General features: G+C 38.0%; 1 protein-coding gene across 1 annotated transcript; it reads left to right on the top strand.

The window, feature by feature from the left end:
• The first annotated feature begins 881 nt into the window (after positions 1-881).
• On the top strand, positions 882-15,814 carry LOC146161016 (ligand of Numb protein X 2-like). The gene is made up of 13 exons (XM_083384113.1): positions 882-1,619; positions 2,081-2,313; positions 3,469-3,623; positions 3,893-4,024; positions 4,801-4,913; positions 5,949-6,148; positions 7,006-7,215; positions 7,971-8,135; positions 10,109-10,243; positions 12,530-12,622; positions 13,990-14,245; positions 14,855-15,122; positions 15,573-15,814. Exons 1-13 carry the CDS (start codon positions 917-919, stop codon positions 15,751-15,753), a joined length of 2,844 nt encoding a protein of 947 aa, XP_083240239.1. The 5' UTR covers positions 882-916; the 3' UTR covers positions 15,754-15,814.
• Positions 15,815-16,286: the final 472 nt, after the last annotated feature.

Raw genomic sequence — 16,286 nt, 5'->3', positions numbered from 1 at the left:
TTAATATGTGACATGGGCCAAAAAATTGATCTTTGTTATCATTTATTATGTCATTTGTGTATTTTAAAACAGGAAAATTAGATTTAATTGAGATAAAATTATTGTGCTATAAGATTAGGGTTTTTCTGAGAAAATACCCACTGGTCTATTTAGCAAGTTCATAAAATAGTAATTTTCCAATACTTAAATTTTCAGCCCATGTTTAAGGTATTTTCTAGCCAATTAAGGATTTCCTAACTACATTATCATAAATATTAAAATAACAAACTAAGCATTATTATGAGATTAAACAACAAACCTTAGTTTACTTTAATTATGTCATTTGTCTTACAACGAACAACTAATGCCAAATAGTATTTATAAAAGTAGTTTTATAAAATATAATTAATAGATGACCACTTAATTAGTGTCACATTACTTTGTTGTTTTATGTAGATTGTAGAGTGCAGGTAATGTATATATACATTAAACTAGAAATTTATTTACCAGCTGGTGACTTTATAAAACATCTGATTAAATTTACTTTATTTTGGATGACTGAAAAAGGTTATATAAATTTGTATATGTGGTAGCTGCTCATGTCAGTTTCTTACAATTTTGGTGCTTGTATGAGAACTCCCTCATGCTAGTATTAAACTCATATTGGTGCTGGTCTAGAATCCTACCACAACACACATTATTTGGGTTAGGGTGTGGGTTAGTGTTTGGGTTAAGGTGGGTCAAGTATTATTATTAAATAAAGAATATAATAATACTTGACACACCCAAACGCTAACCCGCAACCTAATTCAAATTTTGTGCGTTGATTTCATAACTTTGGTAGGGTTCTAGACCAGTGCCCTCATATTTTTATTTTGCTTCTTTATATGTAGCCATTTATAAATAATATCAACAACTGGTGGCTTAACTTAAAAAAATGGAGTCATCAAGTTATCGTAACCGAAGGGACACAGATCATATTTATGACAGACTATACAATAACCACTACAGTGCAGCAGCAATATCAATGGTACAACCACACAGCACAGATTCCTATTTCCCCCCACACCCTACCAGCATCAGTAGTGATGTTGTTGAAATTACTGGAGCCCAGGGGGGAGTTGGATTTGTTGCAGTAGGACGACTTTCAAAAAGCTCAAGCCACAATCCAGTCTCTTTTGATGAAATTCAGTATTGCAATAATGACACACCAGTGTCCATGTCAGATAGGGAAAGGCGAAAATTACGAAGCAAAAGTGAAAACAGGCACAAGAAACAGCAGGACAGGGTTCAAAGTCCAGTGAGGAATGCTCATAGCGCTTCTGAAATGCTCAATAACCAGCCGATTGTGCCTGCTGAATCAGTTTTGTCACACCTGATTAGTGATGATCACAACCACGCCTCTCATTCAAGGCATACTTCAGATCCATCAATTTATTCTGATAAGTCTGACAGAGGTTTGGTACGTTACCCCAACTCTATTGATTTAACAATGAATGCCGACCCAGTCACAAACTTGTCACCATCTGGTGACAATCCCAGTGAAACTACTGCTCAAAAGGAAAGAGCTTCGACAAAAGTTCGAAGACCAAAGAAACTCGATGTGGAGTCGTCACAATCAAACACTGGAAAAACTAAAGGTAGGTAACATGTTTTAAATTAATTTGTAAGTATGTTATCATGTGAAATATTGAAGTGCTGAAATACGTGTTGTCGCTTATCACACTTTTTTTTTCTTGCTTGTTTAAACTTGATTATAGTGAACTTTAATGGTAGTAATATGGAATAATGTGTTTTCGTCCTGCTTTGTCATTACTTGGAAAATTATTGTGGTTATTATGTTGAAATGCCTGGGAGTATCACTTTCCAAACAGAACTGTTTCAATTACTTATTCTTCTGGTAGGTATTCATGGTGCAGCCGTCATGTTGCATTTATTTTATTGTCACAGTCGGTGAGTTTTGTTAGAGGCTGACCACCCAAAGTTAGGAAACATAAATTAATAAGACACATCAAACATATTCAGATCAGTGTGAAGTAGGCTGTCTCTGTTTGTTTGATACACTACTGCGAATCTAACAAATTGTCTCGAATTAACACAGATCAAACTAAGCACAAGAGCAAACGTAGCAGGAGGATACATACAGCTACTCACACACCTAGCACAGGAGAAACAACTCAATCCCACGCTGAAGCAAGTACAACTCCAAACATTGAAGAGCGATCAAAACCAAAGTCTGATAGGAATAATACTTTTGTGATTGCCTCCCCATTGTGTAAGCAGTGTGGTCAGCGTCATCGTCTCACAGAGAATCATGAATATGATTATATCAAGGCAAGTTATCACTTTTAGTTGATATTTTACTTTTAAATTCATATCCTAAGTTTTTATATTGCTTCTTAGGATGTCCTTCAATATTTCATTGAAATATTTAAGAATAATTTATCATTAAGTATTGCTTATTATTTTGTTTACAAAGAAATATTTATTTGTTTGTTGCCAAATTATCCGAGGCTAAGAAACATCTAATATCGTTTGAAAAAGACCTAAACCAGCAGTTCTTAACCTATTTCATCCTGTGGACCCATTTAACTGCTATTTAAAACTAAATTCCCCCTAAAAAACAGCACCTATAAACATGTCAAAACAAAGAGAGTGTAACCTCATTAAAATTGTAATCTTTAAGAACAGTTGGCACACAGTGCGCAAAGTGATGCAGTAATAAGGATCTATACATATAGATCAGTGAAACGTTTGTTAGGCTCTGCTTATTACTTCCAACAACATACAAATGAACTGTGCGAATAGATTAAAACTTTAACCTCAACTGAGATGTGTGTTGGTTATAGTTTAAATTGATATTTTCTTAAAAAAAGCAATGCTTGGCAATCTTTGTTTAAACTAAGTAACTTTTGATGTTTTGGAAAGTTTTTAAAGAAAACCTAAATTGTTGCATATGATAAAGTTATGCCTGCCTTGGCCTTTTTAACAATTAGCCTTTTTTAACTGCCTTGGGCCTTTTTAACAACTATAGCACTTAAATAACAAATTAACAGAAAAAAAACAAAATATCAAATTCCTAACTTGAAACTTCAAAATCCCCCCTAGTCCCCCTAAATTGGGTTAGGGTTGAAATTTTAAGGGGGCTTAGTGCTGGGTTCGGTTTGGCGTTCTGGGTTAGGTAAAATGTTATATAGGCCTGATTTGAGGTGTTATCAGGACTATTAGGTATAAGTCCTATGTTGGTCTTATCCGAACTGTTGTTTCACAATGATGTCATTTAATTTTGGTCTTATGGCTGGAGTCCTATAAAACAATTATAAATCTTTTTTGCATGGTGATAAGTGAACACAATTTTAGCATTTCTATGTAAGCCTATATGTAAGTTAATCATTGTCTGACATTATATTTCAATTTTATTAATTATTTTTTTGGCGATTAACTACAAAGTTTATGATTTTCTTTAACCTTCTGATTGCATTTCAATAGGAAATCGATGATGACTTGCAATGCGATATTTGCTTGCAGCCTTTTGTGGACCCATATGATACAAAGTGTGGACATACTTTCTGTGGCATATGCCTGAAAAATTATGTGCTATTAAAAAAGATGTGCCCAGTAGATAGAAAAGAACTCACATTCAGGTCTGTCCAACTAGTTGCATAGTGTATAAAATGGTACATAGCTCGACCATTTTACAATTAATTAGACACACTATATATTGTAAAACAAAAATTCTGTATTTATGTTTTAATTGTATTTTTAGTTTTTGAGTTTAAATATGTATTGTATTTTTTGTTTTGTTGTCGTTTTATTGAACAAGTATTTTTATGTATATATTTCTTTTGTGCTGTAAAAAGTGATACTATGAATTAAATGATTTTAGTGTAATGACTGGTGTGTTTTTTTGCAGTGCTGGTGATTGCTGGCAATCAAGCCTTGTTATGCGTAAGCTGGTCAACAAGCTTCAGATTCGCTGTCCACATACTGATCATTGTAAACTCAAGTTGCCCAGGACTGATTTAGAAGCACATTTAAAAGAAAGGTTTGAAGAAATGATACCCACATTGTGATATATGATATTGTTTTCAACGTATCAGTGTGCAGGGTTTTTTTATACACATTGTAATATGTCCATTTTTACAATAAGTAATCTAGCCTACAGAAAGCATTGCCAAGTGCTCTTATGTTTTTAGCCATGTGATTTTTTCCTACTTGTGGACTTGTCCGGAGTTAACAAGCGTTTAAGTGCTCTCACACAATTGGGTCTCAGTCAGTTCCATTCAACGTCATGCAAATTACACCTTAAATGTATTTTTTAATAATTTATGTGCTGATGTAATTAAAACCGAAACACTTTGGGAAAACAATAGCCAAAACATTTATCTATAGTTAACTTTTTTTAAATATCTCGAGTTCGTAATTACTTTTAAGTGTTATTATTTTCTATTTTTCTGATTTCTATTAAAGCCTATATTTTTTTCTATATTTAAGTGCACATCATATAAATAAATAATGAAAGCAAGCCATAATTTTCCTTCTGGTTGAAACATGAGTGTATAGTGAGCTGTAGAGTTTTTCCCCATTCATAGAAGTGTTTAAAAATGAATACACTGTTATTGTCCCTAGCCACGGTTTGATTGCTTTAATGATCGTTTTCAATAGTCACACAATAAACTTTTGTTACCACTGATATTAAGCGGTCACTTTGATTGTTCTGTCCCAGCTCATTCCTGACAATCGAATTGCAACTAGTAAACAAAGCTTTTCCTGTGCCCCAATCTGTTTAGACAAAGATGTTTTGTGTACGTATAACAACAGGTGTCCCGGTGGTATCCTGAGGTGTACAAAAGCAATGTACGGATGCTCTTACAGGGGTCCCAGGGTGGAGCAAGTGGAGCATGTAAAAGTGTGCAAGTTCCAACAATATGAAGGTATTACAATGATAACTGTGTACCAAAGTCAATTACTAAAATTTATACACTTACATACATCTATATAATATATATATATACATATATATATATATAATATATGACATATGTCTGTAACATGTCAATCTTAGAGTATCAGAATTGGCGTGAAATAATTTATTTGCCTATTAGTTTGATAACCGAATGCCCATTTTAAGCCAAATATTACTAAATCAAGGGCGCATTAAGCCAAGATAGATTGTTCGCCACCGGAAATGGCACTTAAATTTTCAATGGACAATAAACTGTGCCATCTTCTATCGTTTTGTTGTCATTAGCCCTTATTGACAATCGATTGACCCCCGTTTGTGTTTTCACGTTTCGATGCTCTCGCGCTTTTGTCCCTCGCAGTAATGTGCCTTCTGAAGTGACAGACCAATTGCCCTGAATCCCATAAGAAGGTGCAGCGCATTATTGCGTTCGTGCGCGATTGAGAAAAGCCGACGCGGTTCTCATTCGTCCGTGGCTTATGCGAAGCAACAACGCTAAATAATTGATGCAACAGACAATTTTACGCACGTCCCCAAATACCGGGCCACGATCGTGCGAAAGTGCTGCAGTAATCAACTCCGACCTTGTCAACGCTTGCTGTTAACCGTCAATAAACCTAATATGCACTAGGCCGTATGCTGCCTAATACGCCGTCTCGGCTCTGGGACGAATCAAATAACCTCGATCAATGAACGCCGAAAGATTAGCCCTAATATTGCCAAATCGAAAAAAACACTTCGGGGTCTATTAGGCTACCGCTTGTGACAAATAGCGGTGCCATATGGCTGTTGTACTGCGATTTTTTTAGGCTCTAAAAACAATTCTTTATTTTTTATTTTAAAAGTAAAAATCCCCCACAAACCCGGTTTCACCCCAACTTTAATATTAATTTCGTAAAGTTTCCATCGTTTTCATAAGGTTGCTAATTTGATTTTCGTGTGCCACACAACCACTACCTGAAAATTTATATACATCATCTAACCGCCGAGTCGGCCTTTTTCGTAGGAAACCCGATCGACCAGATCTATCCAGACTGCCTCAAGCACACGGTCGAGCTCTTTCGGCCCGAGGGCGTCGCTGAGCTTGGCCTGGCGGTAGTGGGGGGCAACGACACCCCCTTGCGCAACGTCATCGTGCAAGCGGTGATGCCGGGCAGCCTGGTGGCCGAGGACGGCCGTATCTTACCCGGCGACATCATCATCGAGGTGAGTCACGCCGTTATTTGCCGACTCCTTCAGTAATTGAAATTTGCTCTTGTCTCGCGCGTTAAGTATACTCGTTGTTGTGTTGCGAGGGCGGCGGTCGTTTTTGAACGCTAGAGAAGCGCGCGTTTGTCCCAACGACCCTTAAATAGCGCCTGTATGGGATCGGGATGTGTTCCAGTTTCAGAGAAATGCCTTGCGGAAAAATGGTCTCGTAAGCCGGGATCGTCGCCACCTGCTCTTGTCTATTGCACAAATGCGGCGAATTTAAGAAGTTGAAATATTGTTTTCGTTGTTCTTATATATCCAATCCATGATGTTACCTTTGCTTACTGTTAAGCGCTAATGTTAAGCACTAGTTTGATGTAATCCTCTTACAAAATCAAGTATTTGTTTTAATTTATGTACCCGAGTGTTGTTTGTCTAAAAATATTGCTGTCACCAACGTTTTATTTATCTAAGTTTGCCATCGCTCTTTCTGATTTTAAGTTTAATTCAGCACGGTAAAACAAATTAAAAAAATTCGCGGCCTTCATTTCTACAAAACAACAATTATTTTCCTTGACAAACGCCCTTCATAAATCGAAAGTCGCCTTTCATTAAATCAAAATGGAAATCCGTAAATTCTATCAGTTTTCCAAGCAGTCTTTTTTAAATAATATAAACTTAGGGGACACATGTCAGAATATCCTAAGGCACACTAGTTTGGCACGCACTATATAAATCAGGGCTACCAATCTGTGGGTCGTGCAAAAGTGTTTTAGGGGTGACGAGTAGGCCTACATTAACTGCACCATAACAAAAATAACTGGTTAAGCAAAAGCTTGACTTCGCTTCCAATGCAAACCCTTTGCTTCAAGGTGAACGGTGAAGACTTCCACAACGTTGGCCACGTGGAGGCGCGGGCCATCCTGAGCAGGTCGGCCCACCTCATGCGATTCACGCTCCTCCGCGAAAAGCTCGTCACTTCCGACGGTTCGGATCCGACTTCGAGCGGTGATACGGAAGCACCGGAGGAGAGGATCTCCGTGTCTCTCCTCAAGCCTCCCTCTGAGCAACTCGGCATCAAGGTGGGATGTTCCTTTTACAGTTTTGTCGCATATTGTACCGCTGTGTTTTGTGAGCTATTAAAGCTTTAAAATAGGAAGAAACTATATATATCAATATTATTGTTTAATAATCCTTGCATATGGCTGTAGTTGTTTACTTTGGCCTGATGAAGCAATGTTGTGCACAAGCTTGTCGAGAACTCAATACAATTTGTCATTATGCAGTGCCACCTGATTACACTATTGTTTAACAAAAAAGCGTTTTTTTCAATTGCGTATTTATTTTGCTAGCGAGTAAAATTTTATTTTGTTTCATTCACACTTGCCATTTGCGTTGCAATTAAAAGCTGCAAACTTGTCAGTTTGGCGTAATTACTTTCTGACGGGGACTCTGTATTAAGACGTCCGATTTGAAGCTTTCACGTCTAAGCTTGTCTTAAGCCTTCAACGTTTTGATGTCGGTATTTTAATATATTTGCGGTTACTTTTCCACTAAACCGTGTAAAACGTTTGACGTTACCCAAATCCAAAATTTTGCCAAGCCTTTGAAGCATAATGGTTAAAGATTCTAGTAAGACGTTATGAGAATATCAAGCCCATTCTGAAGTGGGTATCATTTTGAACGTTTCGAATAACTCTTTATTCATTTTCAACATCTCATGTTCAAAATGAATAAAGAAAAAATGGAATCGTTCAAAATGATACCTACTTCTGTATGAGCTTTGAGCCTTTGATATTCTTATTACCAAGCCTTTTTTGTTGAACGCTGTCGACAGATCACGACATGCGAGGACGAGCGACCGGGCGTCTATATTCTGGAGTTGGTGGAGGGCAGAGTGGCGCACGCCAACGGCAAGCTCAAGCCCGGAGACAGAATACTCGAGATATCGCAAGCAGACCTACGCAACGGGACCCCAGAGTCGGCAGCCCGCATCATCCAGGTTGAAACGCTTTCAAACTGGACGCGCTTTTTTTAGGCGACCCACTCTGTTTATGTTTTTCGAGTGGCTTTGTCCACACGCCCCATTGTTTAATTGGGGAAGCACGAAAACGTTCTTCCTTGTTTAAATGTTAAGTAGCGCCTTTAAAAATATGTCACAGGAACGCAACGGCTTTCACCTGCGACATGCGAAGATTGAAATATCGGTGTTAAGTATAGCAGCTTGCAGCTTTTTGTATGATGCAGCGTATTGCAAACACCGAGTTTTCATTCTTCGCATGTCGCAGCTCAAGCCACTGCGTTTATGTGTCAATTTATTAATATCCCAGTCAATCGGGATCCGGTCACGAAGGTGAAGTGTCATGACAACTGCGCATTGAACATCAGAGCAAAATAACATTACCGTAAAACAAAGCCAATGTGGATAATGGAAACGATGAAGTTTTTTCCTAAGCGAAAAATATATCCCTTAGGTTGCTTATTTTGAGTTGGATAACCTTTTGCGGGTATACGGTTATATGATTCCGTTGTTCTGTTTCGCTCTGGTGCTTTTCTCTGTGGTGAACTAGTCCCAGCAAATCTTAGCATAGCAGAACACGTTGTTATTTGTGATTTTCTATAATGTGTTTTTGTGAAAATTCTATTTGGGAACAGTCTGACTAAAGACAAAGCGACATCTGTTAAAATATCTCGACATTGATGGATAAGTTTGTACGTTACATAGTCAGAATTCTAGCGGCAACGGTTGAAATTCTGAGCGTTTGCCAAATGCCGTGATTTGTTTTTGGTCACGCTGGTGCAAAAATTGTGGTACAATGGCATGCAATCTGTTTAGAGCCATAAATGCACTGAAATTACTATTATCGGTTTAAATCCGGGCATATTGTTTAGCGCAGAACCCTGGCGCCAGTTACTTGCGCTTTGCCATATGTTTGCCATTTTTCTAATCGAAACTTGATTTGATAAGAAGGCCGGGGGCAATATAGTAATATAGATGTACAGTGCAATAGAACGCGGAGATCTTATTTAAAAGCTAAAAGTTTGGCAAAACAGGATTGACGTCATCGTTTTGGTTCGGCCTACCTCCGTATTTTTTCTTCGTCGGGCAATTAAGTTGACTATCTCGAAGACCGCGAAAACAGATCAATAAACTGCTTGGGGCCCTCTTATTCTATTCAAGATTTAGAGCCTGCCGTAAGCTCGCCGTTTCTTTATTCTCGACGGGTCGACAAAAAGTCCGTTAACTGTCGAACTTATCTCTGGACCGCAGAAGCCAAGCACATCTGCACAGTGTGATAACAAAACCGCTGACGTGTTGCGCACCGCGAAGAAAGCCCTGTTGACGCGAAACCTTTACTCGCACTGCAAATGCGTTTTGTTGCATAAAGCTATCGTAAAGCCGATTGTTAATCCTATATCACGGCGATCTGTCGGAGATGCGATAGGAGGCCGAACGATGTCGATAGCATTGCTTATCTCGGCTTGTATTGATATCAAAGCTGTCGACTTTAACCCCGATATTGTTGCTTCTCCACATGAACAGCACGCGCTACGTAAATTGCGCAACTAGATTGTAATGTAACGAAACGGGTACGGTGAAATAAAACCCAACCTACGCGCCATATAATATAGTAATATTAAAAAAAAAACATGTTGGAAGTTGTGGTATGTGGGCATTTTTACTATAATTGCATTCCGTTTAACAATAAAATCGCGCCGTTTTACAGATTATTATTTTTTTTATCTATTTAAATTGTTTTTGCTTTAACATTGGTAAAGTAGACCATCATTTGGCAAATGCTATAAAATCGCGTAGTTAATTGCATTCCGTTTTACAATAAAATCGCGCCGTTTTTATGACTGCTTTAACGGCGAAGATGTTATAAGTTTCAAACCCTGTGAGACTCGTATGTTTGACGGTAAATACTTGGCAACATATATTCGTTTTCGCTAACGTTATATTGTGTACGGCAGAGCTCCGGCGAGCGGGTGAATATCGTAGTGAGCCGACATAGTCCCCGATCGTCGGCCCACGACACCATTGTCAACCCTTGGGCCACCGACAAAACTCTTCCAAGATGCCTGAGCTCCACTCAACAGCAGCAACAGGTACTTTTAATGATTGATCAATAAATAAAACATAATATCTCTGGTGAGGTGTAAAAGTTTGATAAAGCGTCCTAAAAAAACACCTGTTGTCTTCGTTCATATCTGCAACATGACGTTTGCCTAAAAATATTAGGCTCTATCATTTGTTTAAAATTGAAATATATCTGTGTTTTTATGACGTCATCTTGTTACGTATTATTCCGACAGTTTTCTAAACACAATAGGCAAACATAATACGGTTTGTGGTCTTTAAATAGTATCTTGTTCAGTGGTTATCAACGTTTTTTTTCGTGGTCCATTTTTGCTGCACAAAAATTCTGTTGATCAATAATTTTTCGTAAAAGAAAACTACAAAAAAGCTTTAGAACAAAAACAGCAGAACATATTCCAAAACAGATTATTCATGCAACTGTGTAGTGTATATAAAGTAAGATACTTGCTGCTAGACAATAAAAAATGAATCTCAATTCTTCAATAAATCTAGCTTTTTTGAATTGTTCTGTTGCCCACCTGAAAATATTTCCATGGCCCACATGGTTGAGAACCGCTGATCTAGTGGATTCCTTTAGAGTTTGGACGGTTCATTGCACAGCTACCTACCTCAACGAGAAACCTCACCAACGTGCCTGTTAATTGCGGTTATGCCGATATGTTTATATGAGCAGTAAATAGACACCGCCTTATTGCAGTGCAGGCAGCCTGGGACAACTAGATTTATTTTATTTTTTTAGATTATAAATAAAATTAAAACATTTCCGTTTAATTTCTTTATATAAACTAGAATTTGAACTAGAACTCATTGAATTAATTCGCAATCAAATCAAATTTGTTTCAATCGCAATTTATTCTCGTAAGAATGTAATTGGTAAATTTTCATGTGCTAATTTTTTAGTTTTTACCAATCTATGCCTTTCTCGCTGTAAAATGAAAGTACAAGTATTTCTAACTAAGTAATAATTCCAATTTTACCTTCCGAATAAGAGACACAAAAATGTCGTTGGACAGAGTATTTTTTTGGTAGAATCCGAATTAGATTAAGAACTATAGAATTAGATAACACAATCAATTAACAAATTAGAATTAGAATAAGCCTAATTGTGCTCTAATAACTATTTGAATTTGAAAACTAGAAAACTAGGGTTAGCTAGTTGTTCAAGTATGGGTACAGGTTCATTTTTCATAGTTAAGCGAGATATTAGGTTGTCTTTCACCTGCCCATCTTTTGTATTGCAGGACCCGATTAAATTCGATATCCTTCTGTATTAATATAAAATATTTATTCGGGTAGCCGGTGGCCGCTCATTAATTAGTCCCCTGAGATCCACAAAAGTTATAAGATTGTTCGGCGCTTTGATTAATCGCATTTGGTTGATTTATTTACACCCATAAAATTACACATGATCGCCACAACAGAATGTGCTGCGCGGAAGTGAAACATCAGGGGATGTATTGACATTGTAAATTGAGGATTTGCCTCACCAAAACGCACTCTTCTTTTTTTTAAATAATTCAAACCAGCTACTAATTTCATCGTTTAGTCGACAGTTTCGCAGTAATTTTTCTACATAGTGTTGTTCGCATCCAATCATAAAACACTTAACAATTTGTTTAGCACTGTTATTCTAGTTTAGTCGACGAACATGACCAATAAATACGCGAAGGTATTTCTGAAAATCGCTAGACATTCGACCCTTAGTACTTAAGCTACCAAGTGAGTATACCATGCTTTTACACCAATTAACTTAAAAGGCCAACGCGCTTTGCAACAATTGTTTATAATGCAATATGATACGAGCTTTTTTGTTATCGAACTATATCTTGACATATAATAAACATAAAAAAGACTAAAAACAAAAAAGACCAAGAAAATACTAGTAAAATAATCTCTCATTTTTATTTTCGTAGTTTTGTTACAACATTAGTTTTTTATTCCTATTTTCTAATGAATTTCATTAATCAGTGATTTCTCATAAAGTACTTATTTATATGTAACGATGATGCGAGGACCGTAAATAATAGAGAAGCCCTTGTAAAATTGACAAAGGTGTTTTTATTCTCCTAAAATTGTTATCTTTTTTGCACTTCAATCGTGAAGTTTTAATGAAGCTATAACAAAAAACAGAACACAGTAACTTTAAGGTATAAGGGTGTATAGTTGGACAACAAGCGAATTGTTGCTTTTTATAAAAGAATCGCATATGGCTTTACTTTTACCTTAATCAATAGAAACAACATTTATCGTTTTTCGTTTGTTTTAATTTTTACCAATATTTTTTTACTTGACAGGCAACACCGACGTCTAGCCAACCCCGGTCCCCATCACCCAACTTCCTCCCGGTCCCTGAACTGCAATCGCTCAGCGCTACGTACAAAGAAAAGGTGATTTCAAACTTGCCTATTATAAGCTAAAGTTTTCCGAAGCACTTTGTTTTCATTAGTTAAGCTTCTTAAATAGTTTTTCTTTTATTATTATGTATTTCAGTTTGTTTTGTACGTTTCGTTTTGTTCAAGTTCAGACCAGCAGAGTCTTGGATCCTTTAGGTCAATGGGTGCTAACCCAGGGATCTGGGAGGGTCCCCGTGTATTATTTGCTCTTCTTTATGTTAAAGAAGAAGAAAAATAACAATGTAAAATAAAAATTAGCAGTAAATTACCAAAATCACCCGCCATTTTGACAAACAACGATAGCTTTACACAAACAATCCTAATGGAAAATAGGAACGATGTCCATTTTTCGCCCCCTGAAGACCTGTTTTGGGACACTCAATAAAACTAAATTGGATTCGAATCTAACTCTCCCGTTTATATCGGGTAATTTATTGAAACCCACTGATGGTTGTGCCTAATTGTACATACGCGAGTGACAAGTTTGTATTAGGTCATATAGCGTTGGCAAAACATTTACAGTGCTTGCTACAAATGTAGCAATGTAGTTAGGCGTCAGCGTTTTTTCGGGCCACCAATTACTCGCCGAAAACCTTCGCCTTAATATTAAGTGTCAACCAATTGTTATTGAGCGAGCCAGTATGTGTAATGCCAGGTGCAGAGTTTGTAATTTCCTTAAATGCTTTAATTTGCAAAGATAACATTGATGGTAAAACGTTCTGGCCTTGTGCAAAATGCGCTACGGGGTTGCTTAGAGTCAATTTAGTTCGATATTCAGCGAGGTTACGCACAGCGTAAATGTGAAATATTAGTTACGCACTAATTTAGTAACTTTGTATTCTTTGCAGCACAATATTTGACTGCATTCCATATCACGTTTGTAGTAAAGTAGAACAAAAACACAACAATTTTTATATAACGGACTGAATTGCTAAATAGTTCGTTGTGTTGCATTGCACTTACTACAGCGGCAAAAAATAGTTTAAGCAACAACCTGGTATTTGTATTAGTTTCATGTTTTTTTGTTCTTTTCAGTTAGGTATTACAGTTTGAACAACTGCAACTGCAAATGGCATTTTTTTAGTATGTTAACCATTTTTTTTTTCGTTTTTTCTCTCCTTTTTGAATGCGATGGCAAAAAGGCTGAGGACCACAGGTGAAAAGTTGCTTGAGAGAAGACCCGGGAGTTTTTGTAGTGGGTTAGCAATATACCTAACTAAGCGGCAATGTTTTACAGCATTCAATGCTTCGGTTGATTAATGCAGTTCTTTCGGTTAATTAATGCGAAGCTTTTACCATTACATTTTATTGTTATACGACAACGAGTTATAAAAAAAACGCGATCTTGCTTTCCTGTCAAGGTCATCTCGGTCACAAAAGCGCCACAAGAGAGCCTCGGCATAGTGGTGGCTGGCGGAACGTCGGGATCCAGGGGCGATCTGCCGGTTTTCGTGCAGGACGTCCAGCCCCAGGGGGTGTTGGGCCGTGATCGCAAGCTACTCAGGGGCGATCTCCTGATGCAGGTCAACGGCATCCAGCTGACCGGGCTAAGCCACACGCAAGCCATATCAGTGCTCAAGGACGCGGCGCAGCATTGCAAGGAAGTCGAGTTGGTCGGTAAGTAGTCTCTGTGCGTTTTATAGGGTTTTGGTTGTGGTTTGTGGCTGTATTTCTGTGAACCAAAACAGACTTTGTTTCACCAAATTAAATTAAACCTCCCACTTAAATGGTCAAGAAAACTACGAAACAATACAATCAGAATGAACTAAAATTAAGAATATTTTAGGTTCGGTCAGTCAATTTGAAAAGGAAAATCGGATTAGCGCATCCAATACGTGGAATTTTAAATTAACTAAATGATTTACCGGACGCATAATTTTTTGTAAAATATTTGTTTTGAACTACACATCATTATTCTGTATCTTTGTTTTAATCCAGCAGACGTCCTTGTTGAATGACTAAGCTTATAAAAGGAAAAATCCCCAGAAGCTATAGTTTGCGCCATGTGAAACCCCAGTTTTACATTATTTCTTAAAATTCCTCATGGAATTTCGCAAGTGCTGCGGTCACAACCCGTCAAAATATTTGGTTATCTTTCCAATTCAAGAATGTTTCTACCAACATTTCAACCACCATATATCTGGCCATTACTGTTACAGAAATTTGCGAATTTATAGAAAGCAATTAAATCCGTGCGAAATTAGTCTTACTTTCCATCTCGCTTAGCGATCGAGTTGAGCTACAGCGGCAAAGAAGAGGACTTCGCCCTGTGGGAAGAGCTCAGTGGGGTCTTACACCAGCAGGGGCGTCGTGGGGTCAACGGTGTCAGCTGTTGGGCGTCGTGGACCCCTTCGTGGCGCATGTGGCTTGCCGTGCCGCCCCAGTGTCGTCTTGTCCGCGAGGTGTCGCTGCGCAGGCAACAGCAGGGTCTTGGCTTCAGCATCGTGGGAGGCAGGGTCGGCCCCCAAGCCGAGAACGCCTCCGTTTTTGTCAAGTGAGTGTCGGTGTCTTTGCGTAGGTTTAATAATAATTAAATGTGTTAATAAAGAACCCAATGCTACTAAAGAAGCTGCATGTGTCCATTATTCGAATTTGCACTTGTTCTTCGTGTTTACGGCATATTCTGTTGGTGCTGATTGCTAGAAATAGATACATTTATATTTGCTGCGTACAACTGATTTGTACATATCATTTACAAATCCCTTTTCTAGCATTTCTGTAGTCGTGCAGACCACAGATTATTACGGCGCCAAAATCAGTCGCCTATGAAGTATTTACATACAAACAAATCAAGAGTACAAAACCAGCCTGCTGTATTGTTCGAACTTACAAACTCGACTAGATTTGCTGCACGCAAGACCACCCTTAAATTGCCTATTCAGCGTTATACCCAAAACCGTTCAGCGTTGCCCGATTCACACGAACGACGTGATTTGTTCGCCAGGTACGTGGTGCCAGGTGGAGCAGCGGCCACCCAGGGTAACATGAAGTGCGGTGACGAGATCGTGGCCATCAACGGGCGGGAAGCGGCTGCTTTAACGCACAGTGCCGTGGTCCAGGCGCTCAAGGGAACCCCCGGTTCCATTACCCTGACCGTCATGTCTTGGCCTGGAAGCCTGCACTGATCTCAGCGAAAGAACCTTTTTTGGAATACTATAAGGTGGTCATTGCTTTCCATAAAGGAAAATTTGTAACTATCGGTGGTTTCTTACTACTATTTATGTTCAGTGTTCCTCTCTTTTTATGCAAACATTATTTGAACGACTGAACCGTAATCGACCAGGTTATTAATTACGGGATTACAAAGACCCACACAACAGGCAACCCAAATCGACTATTTTGGATGGCTTTTAGTGTGGAATAAAATATTAATTCTTGGACTTTTATTTTGATCAGTAGATAGCTACTAATCTACTGTAAATAATGGTACATGTCTTGACGCGGTCACGTCATTCTACCCACGTTTCTTAATTGGGCAATAAAGGCAGATTGCCAAGCCGTGGAAGTAATGACTGACCACAACCAAAATTGGCAAAAATACATTATATTTCTTCATAACTCGGAAAAACGAAACTTGTATATTTGAACCTGGAACATTTACCATTTTTACAAGCACTTACACATATTCACATTGTCAACAGACAATTGTTTGACAAAG

The sequence above is a fragment of the Ascidiella aspersa genome, chromosome 3, assembly GCF_963924565.1.
Source record: "Ascidiella aspersa chromosome 3, kaAscAspe10.2, whole genome shotgun sequence".
NCBI lineage: Eukaryota > Metazoa > Chordata > Ascidiacea > Phlebobranchia > Ascidiidae > Ascidiella > Ascidiella aspersa.
Note: the sequence above shows the minus strand (reverse complement) of the source record. Positions and strands in the feature narration are given on the sequence as shown.

Coding starts and splice junctions, on each gene's coding strand:
- LOC146161016 (XM_083384113.1), top strand. CDS start 917: ATGGAGTCATCAAGTTATCGTAACCGAAGGGACACAGATCATATTTAT. Junction 1,620..2,080: donor AAACACTGGAAAAACTAAAG/GTAGGTAACATG, acceptor GAATTAACACAG/ATCAAACTAAGCACAAGAGC. Junction 6,149..7,005: donor CCGGCGACATCATCATCGAG/GTGAGTCACGCC, acceptor CTTTGCTTCAAG/GTGAACGGTGAAGACTTCCA.